The sequence below is a fragment of the Ochotona princeps genome, chromosome 6, assembly GCF_030435755.1.
Source record: "Ochotona princeps isolate mOchPri1 chromosome 6, mOchPri1.hap1, whole genome shotgun sequence".
Taxonomy (NCBI): domain Eukaryota; kingdom Metazoa; phylum Chordata; class Mammalia; order Lagomorpha; family Ochotonidae; genus Ochotona; species Ochotona princeps.
The window spans coordinates 81,876,771-81,889,912 of record NC_080837.1 but is presented as its reverse complement, the minus strand read 5'-3'; the positions used below and the strand labels follow the sequence as shown (position 1 = coordinate 81,889,912).

General features: G+C 51.7%; 1 protein-coding gene across 1 annotated transcript in view; it reads right to left on the bottom strand.

Moving 5' to 3' along the window:
• Nucleotides 1-13,142, bottom strand: part of IGF1R (insulin like growth factor 1 receptor) — a 208,551-nt gene that overhangs the window by 163,929 nt on the left and 31,480 nt on the right. Inside the window, exon 2 of the mRNA XM_058666588.1 lies at nucleotides 7,071-7,616. Coding sequence (XP_058522571.1) covers nucleotides 7,071-7,616 — 546 coding nt within the window. The remainder of the gene's footprint in view (nucleotides 1-7,070; nucleotides 7,617-13,142) is intronic.

Here is a 13,142-nt window from a genome sequence, read left to right as displayed (position 1 = left end):
GCAAGCATGTATGCATGCACCCACAGCTCACCTAACTCAAGAAACAGCAAAGCAGGTGTGCGCCCAGGCCTGGAGCGGGTGGCTAGCTCCCTGTGCCACAGGAGGCTTGCGCTTGTCAGAAATAAAAACGTACATCCTTCTTAGCTTAAGCAAGTGTGCCTACTCTGCAACCACTTTGCTACTCTCCACTCACACACACACACACACACACACACACACACACACACAGAGTTAACAAGGATGATGTTTAATGTCAGTATAAAACAAGAATCTGTTAATATTTCCTAGATTCTCCCAAAGACCAAGATTGCAAGCAGAACAAGTCCATAGTCTGATATCAAATAGACACCAGCTTATTTGCAGTTACAGAATTGTCCTGACACTGACACATATCCCCTCCCCACAACGCTCTGCAAAGATACAGGTCATCAGGACACACAAAGCAGTATGAACAACTCCAATTAAATGCGCAGGAGCCACTCCTGCACTTTGCCCCGCTCTGTATGATCACTGACAGAGCAGTAAAGATGACTTCAGACACGGCGGTAAACGTATGCCGTCCACCCTGCCTTCAAACATATAGTCGATGCACCTTCAGAATCTCAGACGGCCTCAGAATGCAGCTCTTAGCTCAACTGTTAAGAAAGAGCAGTAGCGACTACCATTTACCAGGAGCCTAGCATGTGCTAAGAGACCTGTCCATGCCTTCCAATGTGTCCTCCTCACGTGTGTCCCTGCTGGGAACTGAGATAAGCAGAGATACCTGAGGCAAAAAGGTGGCAGCACCCTGACGACTGGCTGTTCTTACAGCTTTGAAAAGGACACCCCTCGTCCATACAGGACCGTCTACTCATTTAAAAAGATTAATTCATTTGACAGAGAGGTCTTTCAACTGCTAGTTCACTCATCAGATAGCCACAACATGCAGGGCCAAGCCAGACTGAAACCAGTTCCTTCTGCCACTCGTGGAGGTGCTGGAAGGCCAGACACTTAAGCTATCTCCTGCTGGTTTTCACAGACCATTAGGATTGAAAGTGGAACGACCAGGACACGAATTGGCATCCATGTGGGATGTTGGCATCGCCAATGGCAGCTTTACATGCTATACCACACTCCAGCCTCAGAAATGTCACTTTAAAAATGTACACCCCTTGGGATGGGCATCTAGCCTCACAATTAACATGCTAATCATAGGCTGGTATTGTGGAACACTGGGTTGAGCCAGCACGCACAACACTGGCATTCCATATTGAGTGCCAGCTCAAGTCCAAATGCTTCATTTCAAACCAACTCCCTGCTAACGCACCCGGGAAAGCAGAGGGTGGATGATTATTTTTGGCATCTGTCACCCACATGGAAGACCTAGGTGGGGCTCCAGGCTCTTGGCTTCAGTCTGGCGCAGCCGTAGCTGTTGTAGCCACTTGGAAAGTGAACCAGCGGATGGAAGATCATGCCCTGCACGGTGAACAGAGAGCTCCAGGATGAATTCTGAGCACCAGCAAGGCTGGGTACCTTGCCTGTATGCACCACATCAAAGGGAGCAGGGAGCATGGGCACTGTGGGCACATGGCCGGACAGCACAGACCTTCCAGGCACAGGCTGAAGGGTCTGGCTGATGATGTTGCTTTGACCTAAAACACAATTCCAACAGCCTGTGCCGTGTAACAGCATGTGTGTCACAAACACCCCAGCTTCTCTCCCTCTGCCTCCCAAGGGACACCGTGGCTGACACAACCTATGAGTAAGGGGACCGCTGCACCCTGGCATGGGGTCCAGACAACCCCTCCTTCAGCAGTCCAGGTTATGCGCATACCACATGCTGCAAGGTGTCTCCAAGGGTGACTTCTAGCTTCACGGCCAGCCGAGCTTACATGTGAACTCCTCCACGCATGTCCAAGACGACCCATGTGCCCACACACTCAGAATGTGAAAGTGGCTTCCTGAGTTAGAGGAAACCAGGAAGGTGGCACAGCATGCTCCCCCAGGTCACTTGGGGGAACCACAGACAGCCCCAACACCTAGAAGCGCAACTCAAGCCAAAAGCCAGTGAAGAGCCTTTCTGATCCCAGACAGGAGATCCTGATCTAACAATATCTTCCAAAGGAGGAGAATAACACCGTAATCAGGTGAGTGACAATCAGCCAACAGCAAAGTCTTCCTCAGGAACCAGGCACAGGCCATCAGAGAGGGGGGAGGTCAGCTGAGTGATGCCCCCAGAAACAAGGGCATCCTGGGAACAGGCGTGGCCCATGAGGGAGCACAGAAGATGACCTCCAAGTCTGACTATGAAAGGCAGGACAGTGAGGCGCAGGGACTCATGGCCCCTTGCTAAATAAAGATCACCCCCACCCACACCGAGCAGCTGACCGAGCAGGGGCCTCCCAGGGCAGCAGGGCCAGCACCCACCAATAAGACACAGCCACGCCGGCCAGCTCCAAGGCTTTTTCCCTTCTAAGGTCACAGGCCCATCTGTCCCTCCAGGTCCTTATCAGGACTCAGCTTGCATTCTGGAGGGGCAGTGGCTGAAGGGGTCACAGCCTGGTACCATATACTACAGCGTTTAACAGAAACAGCCCAGGCCGCCCAGGTAGTATAAGTTCAAAAAGTTCAATCAAAAATGCTATCTACTGGAGGCAGTGCTATAGCTTAGCCACATAAGTCACCACCTGTAGTGCTATTATCCCAAACTGCTCCACTTCCAATCCAGCTCCCTGCTGACAAGCCTGGGAAAGTAGTGCAAGAAGGCCCAAATTTTTGGGTTCCTACATCCACAGGGGAGGCCTGGATGAAGCGCCGAGTTCCTGGGTTTAGCCTGGTCTAGCCCTGGTTGCTGCGGACTTCTGGGTAGTGAACCAGTGGATGAAAATCTCTTTCTCTCTAACTCTGTCTTTCAAAAATAAATAATAAATCTCTAAATGCATATATTGCCCATGAGGGGAGTGGGGGCTCACAGCAGAAATCATGGCTTCCTCGAGTCAGCAGATGCTGACAAGTCCTCCACCCGGACCTGGCTAGCCCCACACACCCAGCCGTGGGAAAGAGGCAAAAGCGGTACTTCTGCAGAAGCCAGTGCCGCCCTACCCAGGGCTGCTGGACAAGCAGCAGGAAAAACTTCAAGAAGAACTTCTGACACCACCTGTCTCCCATCAGGAAGAGGGAGAGAAGTGCTTTTCTGTTGTCAATACAAGGGGCTGTGGCCAGCCAGCAGTGAGCAGGGACACCTGGGAGGATGCTCCCAGCCCCTCCTAGCACACCTTTGGCCCTGACCCCTTCTGCTAAAGGTACAAGAGGAGAGAACACCCCTTGAGCTGGATCCTGTTTGCTCGACAAGTGGGGGTGATCCAGGGTCACAATCTACTTGGCAGCAATCATGCAGCGACTGCTTAGGGAACACCCCCATTTTACAACCCTGACACTGGGTGAAGGATGGCCACAACAGTCCCATCTCCACTCATGGTCACTGTGTCTCCTGCACAGTGAGATCCTGGGACAGCAGATGCTACGCTCCTGCATGGATGATGGCACAGCCTGGAAATGGGGCAAATCAGCCGAGGGCTGGGAGACAGGTCTGTAACTTGGCACAGCCCTGGGGTTCCTGGACAGCGCAGGGAAGGCGGAGCTCAACCAGGTGAGTGGCAGGGCTCCTGCCAAGGAGCTTTGGTTCCTGGCTTCAGCCTGGTCCAGCCCCAGCAATGGCAGAGAAGTGAACCAGCAGATGAAAGATGTCATGCATGTATCCGTTTTCTCTATGCAGCTCTCTGAGAGAGAGAGAGAGACTGAGAGATTGAAAGAGATTCAAACAAGCCAAAGAGAGAAGGGGCCGAGTTCATCAAATGTCAGAAGGCACCAGTTAGGTTCCTTCGGAGAGGACTGAGCCATGTGTAAGTCTTTGAAGGGCCAAGCATGTGTCAGGAACAACTGAAGGCTATATAAAATCTCCCCTCCAACCATGAGAGGAGACACACACATAAGTGTGCAGGCACACCTCAGAGTGGGACTTTGCTCCACAGTGCCGTCTACCACATTGCCATTCCCTGCAGAAGGCTACAGGAAGGTCAAGAGAAAGGGAACGTGGGTACCCACAGCTGACCATCTCCCAACTAGGCTGAGAGCTACACACACACACACACACTCCAAGCCTTCTGTCCAGAGGCTCTTCCTGCTCCTCCAGCACTCAGTGGAAGGACAGCCAGAGTTCTTCTATGCTTCATCTTCCCCAACAGCCATCTTAATATTATGCCAGCCTCTGCGGATGGCAGATGGCCGACCCACTGCCCTGAACCTGCCTCCTGAAATAGCTGCTGCGTGTCCAGGTGAAGGAGGTGCAGCAGCCAGGGACTAGAGAGACTGGAAGGGGAGCAGCCCAGGTGCTGGAAGGGACCTCTACAGCAACGCCCTCTGGGCAAAACAGAACACACCCACAGCTCCCAGTGCTGTCAGCTGTGTTGGGAAGTAAAAAGTCACAGCTGAATTTAATAGGACACTCTGCTGAGTCTAACGCGTCTGAAATGTTATACGTGTCAACACGTAATTGATTCAAAAATAATGAATGAGATATTTTACAAGATTTTTTTCCCAATGCTACATCTTTGAAACCCAGCATGTATTTTCTAGGATCACAGATCTCCCTTCTAACAGGCCACAGCTCAAGGCCTCATGAAGGCAAGTGGGGCCTGTGGCCTCCACGGTGGATAGTGTAGGTCTGACCAGATTCCGACTGAACTGGGCAACCTCCCCAGAGCACAGATGCACTTGGGTGCTCAGGGCCAGCGAAATGGGACGACCCCATAAACACGTCCTCCACTGTGGGATCCAGACGTTAGAGCAACGCTGAGGCTGCTGCCTAGCAGGACTAGGTCCCCGAGTCTAAGCCTGCCCTTCCCCAGGGCTCTTCTGCTCTTTCTCCTTCTAATCTTCCAACAAACCCTTGAGGAAGGCAGGACTGAGCCCACTCTGCAGATGAGGACACTGAGGCCCAGGCAGGCTAAGTTGCATGTACATGTTCAGCCACTGCTCTGAGAATGAGCTCAGAACTCAGACCTCACCGCTGCCTCAGGCAGATAACAGTAGGGAATTCACCGAATGAATTAACTCTTGGGTCACTGAGCAAGGTACAGCCCACCTCATGACTTTCAAATAGCATCCCGTCTGCACACAAATTTTGAGTTTTCAAATACACCTGCATGCGCCTATTTGATCACCACGAGGGAATCATGGAGGGCTGCCCTAAGAACGTCCCAAGGTGGGCTGGTGCAGTGGTATGTCAAGTAGAGCTGCTGCTTGCAATGCTGCCATCCCACATGGGCAACAGTTAAGTCCCAGCTGCTCCACTTCCAATCCAGCTCCCTGCTAACGTGCCTGGGACAGCAGTAGAGAATGGCTCAGATGATTCCCACCCCGTACCTTGCACCCATCTGGGAAACCTAGGGGAAGCTCCAGGCTCTTGGCTGCAGACCAGACCAGCTCCGGGCGCTGCAGCCATCTGAGGAGCGAAGCCGCACCCGGGATATCTCTCCCCTCTCCTTCCTTCGGCCCTCTTTCTCTATGCAACTCTGCCCTTCAAATAAAAATAAATACATCTTTTTAAAAACAAAGTCCTAAAGACATCCAACTACCCCCCATCCAGAGGGGTGGGCTCATCCAGGTTTGCTGGAGACCCTCACCAACCCACCCAGCATTTCCGTTACCCCACAATGTGTTCTTTTTACTTCCAAGCACACATTTTTAAAATGTCAACTTGGCATTAGAACTACACTTCACTCCGCCTCAACCAGTGGGTAATCTCAGGGTAGGGTGCAGTTTTCATGAATCACAAAAGTGACCCCAGCATCTTGCTCAATGTCAACTCTGGCTAATAGTGAATTAGCAACGGGCCGGATCCAGCTCTCTGCTCCTCAAGGTGCTGGCTGCAACCAGGGAGACCCTGCCCAGACTCACCACACATCCATACCCATGACAAGACCCCGAGTGAGCAAGTGTTCCATGCGTCTGCGAAGCAGCACTCTGCTACGGGCTCGGCCCTGACTATAGCGGCAGCATGCCGGCGACCCACCTGCAGGCTGTTGAGTCCATGCACTCCCGGCATGAGCAAGCCCACCAGCTCCACCGACTCGGGGTTTCTGGCTCCTCTTGACTAGAGTAGGTGGGCTCCCTGGGTCTTTAACTGGGCCAATCACAAAATACCAGCTATTTATAGCTTACACACGGACTTCTAGCCAGTGAGGGCACAGCCCTGCTGGCCCTCAGACCTAAACATTGCCAAGTTCCATGAGGCGAAGGCCCAAAGTCAGATTCTAGTACCAAACAACCCAGCTCCGAAGAGGTGGACCCCGTCAGATAAGGGCTCCTTGTATTTCAAGGGTGACAGCCAGCACACTGAGAACAAAAGGCCTCAAAAGACCACCACTTTGACCCAAAGTCAGTGCCCAATGTGCAGTGTCCCTTCGGCAGGTGATTTCACACACTATTCAGGCATCGAAGATAACAGAAGCCAGGGGGGTTAAGAAGGCACCCTGCTACACAGACCCAGTGAAGCCGAAATTTCCTGGGGAAACAGGTGTAAGTGCTTCCCAGCTGGACTCCGTCCCCTCACCACCTCCCCCAGTAAACCTGCACATCCAAGCACTGTGCCTGTGAAACAAGTCTTCGCTCCTCCTGTATCACGCCATATTCCAAGTGCATTCATTGACCCGCCACACAACAAAGGCCCCTGACTGCTGAGGTTTAGGGACTGCCGGGTATAACCAGAAATGCAAAATGCACGGTCAACAAGCTCCAGGCACACAGCGTGGCGGAACATTCCCGATATGGGATTTGAACAGACCTGAGGGACACCAGAAAGGCCTCAATTCTGCGCCCCAAGAGTCCTTAGATACAAAAGACAGCCAACCAAGACCCCGCCAGGAGCCTCTTCTACTCGGCAGACCGAAATGTGACAAGGGGAGCAGGTGTGTTCTGAGGAAGATGGAGGAGCAAAGAGGAGGGAGAGGAGGGAGAGGAGGGAGGGCAGGGCGAGAGGAGGAGGAGGAGGCAGAATAGACTGGCAAAGCAGCAGCCAGTGGTGCACTTACTTTTCTGGCATCGGTTGGCGGTCCAGCAGCGGTAGTTGTATTCGTTATTGATGGCGGTCTTCTCGCACGTTGGCTTCCCCTCCAGGACCCCCGGACACAGGTCCCCACACTCCTTCGGGGGCTTGTTCCCCACAATGTAGTTGTTGGGCACAGCGTCCAGGATGAGCGACCAGTCCACCGTGGAGAGGAAGCAGAGGTCGGCATTCTTCTCGATCCTGATGGCGCCCCGGGTGATGTTCCGCAGGTTATGCAGCCCTATGTCCTTAAGGTTAGTCATCTCGAAGATGACCAGGGCATAGTTGTAGAAGAGCTTCCAGCCGCGGATGACCGTGAGGTTTGGGAAGAGGTCTCCCAGGCTCTCGAGGCCGGCCACACGGAAGAGCAGCAGGTACTCGGTGATGACGGTGAGCTTGGGGAAGCGGTAGTTGCGGTAGTCCTCGGCCTTGGAGATGAGCAGGATGTGCAGGAAGCCCTCGATCACCGTGCAGTTCTCCAGGCGCTTCAGCTGCTGGAAGTCATTGCGGATGTCGATGCCTGGCCCGCAGACTGCAGGAGGCAAGGGGACAAGGGAAACACAGGTCTTAGTAAACAGGAAACCACCCCCAAAGGCTGTTCTTCAGCCCACCTCAGTGCCCTTCAACCATCATCATGAGAAAATGAAGGCTCAGGTCTTCATTAGACTCACTTGAGGTGTGTGGGCTGCAGGGTGACCTCTGGACAGCTGACCAGTGAGCTGCAAGGCAGAGCCAAGCACTGGGCAACTCTCCCAGCAGCCACACGAGGCGAGGGCCCTGTAAACATTCATACTCAAGGTTAGGGCCCAGGTGCCAGTGGCCCACACGTGAAGGTGCTACCCAGGCCAGCTGACCCCACCAAGGAGCCCTGGCTGGCCCTTCTTCTGACACCTAACACTGGTTTCCACTACCTGATCACAAACCCAGGGCCCACCGCACCTGGCCAGGATGACAAGCAACAGTCTACACTGGGCAAAAGCCAGTGGAACCAGAAAAGGAGAACCCTAAAGCACGAGCCGCCACCTTCCCAGCCACAACCCGGCAGAGTACTTCCCGGCGGAGCATGAATGGGGATACCAACAGCAACTTAACAGGTTAAAAAAGAGAATGACGTTTTAGGAATAGAAGCATCATACAATTCTGACTATCCTGGGAGGCAGGTTTCCCATACGAAGGTGGACAGCAAAACTATAGTCAATGAGCTAACATCCAAAGGTAATTGTTAGCTACTAATGCTACTTATCCTTTCTTCATCAATTTTAAGGTAAACCAAGCCAGACAATACATAATATTCACTATAAATACACATGAACATTTTACCAAGCCAATAAGCACTCTACTAACACCATCACCTAAAAGAGGTAACTTTCTGTTAATCAACTCCCCATTGTGGCCATTTCAGCTGCCTCCCATTTTATGTATCATAAGCAATGCTACCGTGACCACTCTCCAGATAACCAGGACCGTTTCTCAGGGTGAACCCCTATAAGTCAAACGGCTGGGCCAACCAGGACCGTTTCTCAGGGTGAACCCCTATAAGCCAAACGGCTGGGCAACCAGGACCATTTCTTAGGATGAACCCCTATAAGCCAAATGGCTGGGCCAATACACCTGTAGATTTCAAAGGCTTTTGACAAAATTCCCTCAATTCTGGAAGACCTTGGTTTATTTCTAAAAGTTCTATTCATATACCAAAACCAAAAATAAAAACAGGGAACCCTTGGTGATGAGCCTAGACTGAATGATGTCCAGGCCCGTCAGAGCTTCTTAGGGACCTGCCTGGCGGTACACAGGGTAGCCTGGCGCTTGCAGTGTCACATACCCTGAGACTGGTGATTCTAGTCCCGGCTGGATCCAGCCCCTGCTAATGCACCTGGAAAAGCAATGATGAACGGCCAAGTACTTGGGTCTCTGCCACCAATAAAGGAGACCCAGATGGAGTTCTTGATTTCTGGCTTTCACCTAGCACAACCCCAACTGTGGCATCCATTTGGGGAGAAAACTTGCAGATGGAAAATACCTCAATCTGTGTGTGTGTCTCTCTCTCACTCTGCCTTTCAAATAAGTCTTTAAAAATGAAAATAAAGCTTTCCAAACCATGCCATAAAGCATGCTTGGTCTAACAATTAAGATTCCACTTGGGAAATGCACATCTCTTATCAGAATATCTGGGTTCAAGTGCAGCTCTGTTTTCACCTCCAGCTTCCCTTTCGCACCCATCTGGGAGGCAAAGGTCATGGGTCCCTTCCCTCCCTCCGCAGGGGAGACCTGAACTGAGCTCTTGGCTTCAGCCTGGTCCAACCCTGGCAGTGGCAGGCAGCTGCAGAGTGGTGAATGGGACCCACTATGAAGAGTGAAATTCTCTGATCCGCCTCATTGCCCTGCCATGGGGCTCTTGATGCTGAGGTTCCCTTCTCAAAGCTCTGCCCAGGGGCCGGCACTGGGGTTTAGTAGGTTGAGCCAATACCTGCCACACAGGTATCTAAAATGGGTGCCGGTCCACGTTCCAGCTGTTCCACTTCTGTTCCAGCTCCCTGCTAATGTGCCTGGGAAAACAGTGGAGGATAGCCTAAGTATTTGTACCCCTGCAACCACACGGGAGATCCAGAAGAAGCTCCTGGCTTCACTCTAGCCCAGCTCTGGCCATTGTGGCCATCTGTGAAGTGAATCAGTAGGTGGAAGACTTATCTGCACCTTTCAAAAACATGAATCTCAAAGAAGAAAATACCCCTTAGTTTCCAATACCCCAAGCTGTCTCCCTTAGCTCCGTCTCCATATTTCCCCATCTCTCACTTGTCCCTCCCCTCCTCACCCAGCTCTGGTCATTGAACCAACATCGCTAGAACTGAGGGTCCTGAGGCTTAGGGGGTAGAGGGAGAGTTAGGGAGTCCTAGGACTATTTTGCTACACCGGACCGGAAAACTTGGTCATCCTTTACTATTAAAAGTGAAGTGTAAGAATTTGCTCTTAAATAACAAGCTTTTACAGAGCAGTATTTGAATGCAATCTACATTCAACTATATGATACAGTGTTAGTCTGCTACCATTTCCAAGAGCTCACACTGGTACCCAGAGGATGGGCACCAAGACACACAGTTGCAGTGGCTGCACTTTGTTTCCAACATAAACGCCGGAGGCAGGCAAACTGGCTCCTCTGCTTGGCCAGCACATAGCACCCCGTTAACGGAAGCCCTGCTCCACAGCGCGGCAAGCGGTAGTTCCTTCAAATGAAAGGGCAGTCTCCGTCTTTCACACTTTCCCCCCACTTACAGAAGAAAAGAAACAAAGTCGGAAGGAACTGCCCACGTGTTCCGGAAAAGGAGACAAGCCCAAGCCACCAGTGCTGAAGCCAGGAGCAGCCACCAGCTGTACTGGATTCTGTGACTGACGCTGCTGGTCCCCAGGACGCTCTGTGAGTGAGACAGGAAAAAAAAGAACACAAAGCTGGGCTGCAAATGATAACACAGCGTTCAGAAAGCAGAAGCCCTAGACGGGAAAGAGAGTCGGATGTGCCTCACCAGCAAGGGACGCTCTCTGTGCTGCTATGCCTGGGTGACTGAAAGGAAGTTTCAAAGCCTCATTTCCCCCTCTTCAAAACACCAGAGCTGGGGGTGGGGGGGTGGGACAAAAACTTTGGAAGGCAAGATCCCAAGCTGGCTCACAGAGCACTGTGGAAGGAAGCAGGGAGAAGGGCAAGAGTATCCCCAAGCCAGAGAGCCCACTGGCAGGACCGACAGAGGCTGGAGGTGAGGGTGGCATACAGGAGCACTGGGTGGTGGCTTGGTACCAGGGACAGAACTGACTTCTAGTGACACCACTGACATAATACACTCCAAGTAGACAAACACTGATTTCAAAAGAACTCCTAGTTACTTTTTCAAAGCTCAAAACACAGAATCTCTGCTCTAAGAACTAAAGTGAATTGCATGAACTTGCTTCAGGGGTTTGGAAAATAAATCCTAAGAAGCGGTAAGACGGGAAGAGATCATGGGAAGCACCAAGCCAAGAAAATTCCCCCAAGCCATGCATCTGGTGTCGGGGAAGAGAAGTGATTGTGTGTTCTACGTAAGACACAATCTGGGGGTCTGCAGAAATGACAACAGCAGGACGCTGCTGGGCAACCTGGAGCACAAGCTGCCAGCTCCTGCCCTTGCCGTCTCTAAGTTGGCTTCTTCCTTCACCTGCATACGGCTGCTTTCCCTTGACAGGACAGTCAGGTAAGAGCTGTTGTTTTATAGTCAACAGCAGGAACTGTTAGAATCACTAACCACGGAGGCAAAGACCCACCCATTCTGTTGCTCCAGAGTGTTGCAACATAAACCAAGGGGCAAAATTAGCTAATCACCCATTATCCTTCTGTTAATAACCCTGCAAGAATACCATAAAGGATAGTCACACAATTAAAATGTTTCCTAACATAGTCAACTCATTACTACAAAGATGGGATAGTCCTAGCTTATCGTTGGAAACAAATTGGGAAGTGAAATTGAGGGGGTAAAGGCAAAAACACAGCCACGGACCTGCCATCACCTCCAGTTCTTACAGCACAAGGCAAACATCACCAAGCCTCTGGGCTTGTTATGCACAATGCCAATTCTGCCAGCGGTTTACCATAGTCCTTCGACTCCTCTTAAAATGAATTCTTTGCAATCAATAATTCAGTAGAGCAGAAACCCTAAGTCAGATACTCCCGCTCCTTGAAAGTCAAAACCATTTCAGAGGTTAGGAGAGGTTTAATGTGTAAGTGAATTTCACACAAGGGGGACACAGCAACACCTCTCCAGCAAGTAGCAAATTAAATGAAATAAAAGTTAACAGATCCACGGGGAGGCCCCAGGGAGTGAAAAGGACACCGAGGGTCCCCTTTCCCCATCCCTCATCTGGAGGAAACCCCTAAGAGAGGCTTGCCAGGAAGGGCCTGGGAGGCAGCCTGTGGCATTCAGGACACACACACCCCAGGGTGAGAAGTCCAGGGCAGCAGCAAGTACAGTAAGCAAACTGAGACGGGCACACAGGAGGCCAACGTCCTATTGCCCGTGACTCAGCACTGGAATCTGCACACCTCAGAACCTCGGGGAGGGCTTGGCAAGACAGCGTGCTTCTGCTTAGGGCCACCCCTCCACACTGGTTCTGCCGGTGTAGGCTCCACCCTGTGAGATCCACTGCCCCAGGAAGAAACCTTCAACAACCTTACCTAACTCTATCCCACCTCTAGACCCACACCTGTAGTGTGGTATCAATAAAGCCTTTTGAACCACTCTTTCTTGTTCGGGGGGATATATACAACTAATTTGAAAGTTTGAGCAACAGAGAGAGGGAACAGAGATCTTCCACCTGTTGGTTCACTCTTCTAATGGCTCCAACAGTCAGAGCTGAGCCAAACCAAATCCAGAGTCCAAACACCGGGCTGTCTTCTGCTGCCTCTCAGGTGCCTTAGCAGGAAGCAGGATGGGAAGCTGAGTAGCTGGGATTCAAACCAGGACTGACAGGGAATGCCAGGCAGCATTGCAAGCACAGGTTAACCACTGCACTGTGATATGGGATCTCCTATTTATGTATTAATCTTATCTTTGCTCTACCAGAGAACAAAGTAGCCATGGGAGCCATGCCTGACACACACACAGCAGATACAAGAATAACAAGGCAGGGCCCAGCGGCATGGCCTAGCGGCTAAAGTCCTCGCCTTGAACGCCCCAGGATCCCATATGGACGCCGGTTCTAATCCCGGCAGCTCCACTTCCCATCCAGCTCCCTGCTTGTGGCCTGGGAAAGCAGTCGAGGACGGCCCAAAGCTTTGGGACCCTGCACCCGCGTGGGAGACCCAGAAGAGGTTCCTGGTTCCCAGCTTCGGATCGGCACGCACCGGCCATTGCAGCTCACTTGGGCAGTGAATCATCAGATGGAAGATCTTCCTCTCTGTCTCTCCTCCTCTCTGTATATCCGGCTTTCCAATAAAAAAAAAAAAAAAAAAAAAACGGAATAACAAGGCAGAGATGGTCCTCCCAGGATCACATGGTCCTCCGATGGCTGCCCAATCTGCAGCCCTTCTGGGCCTGAA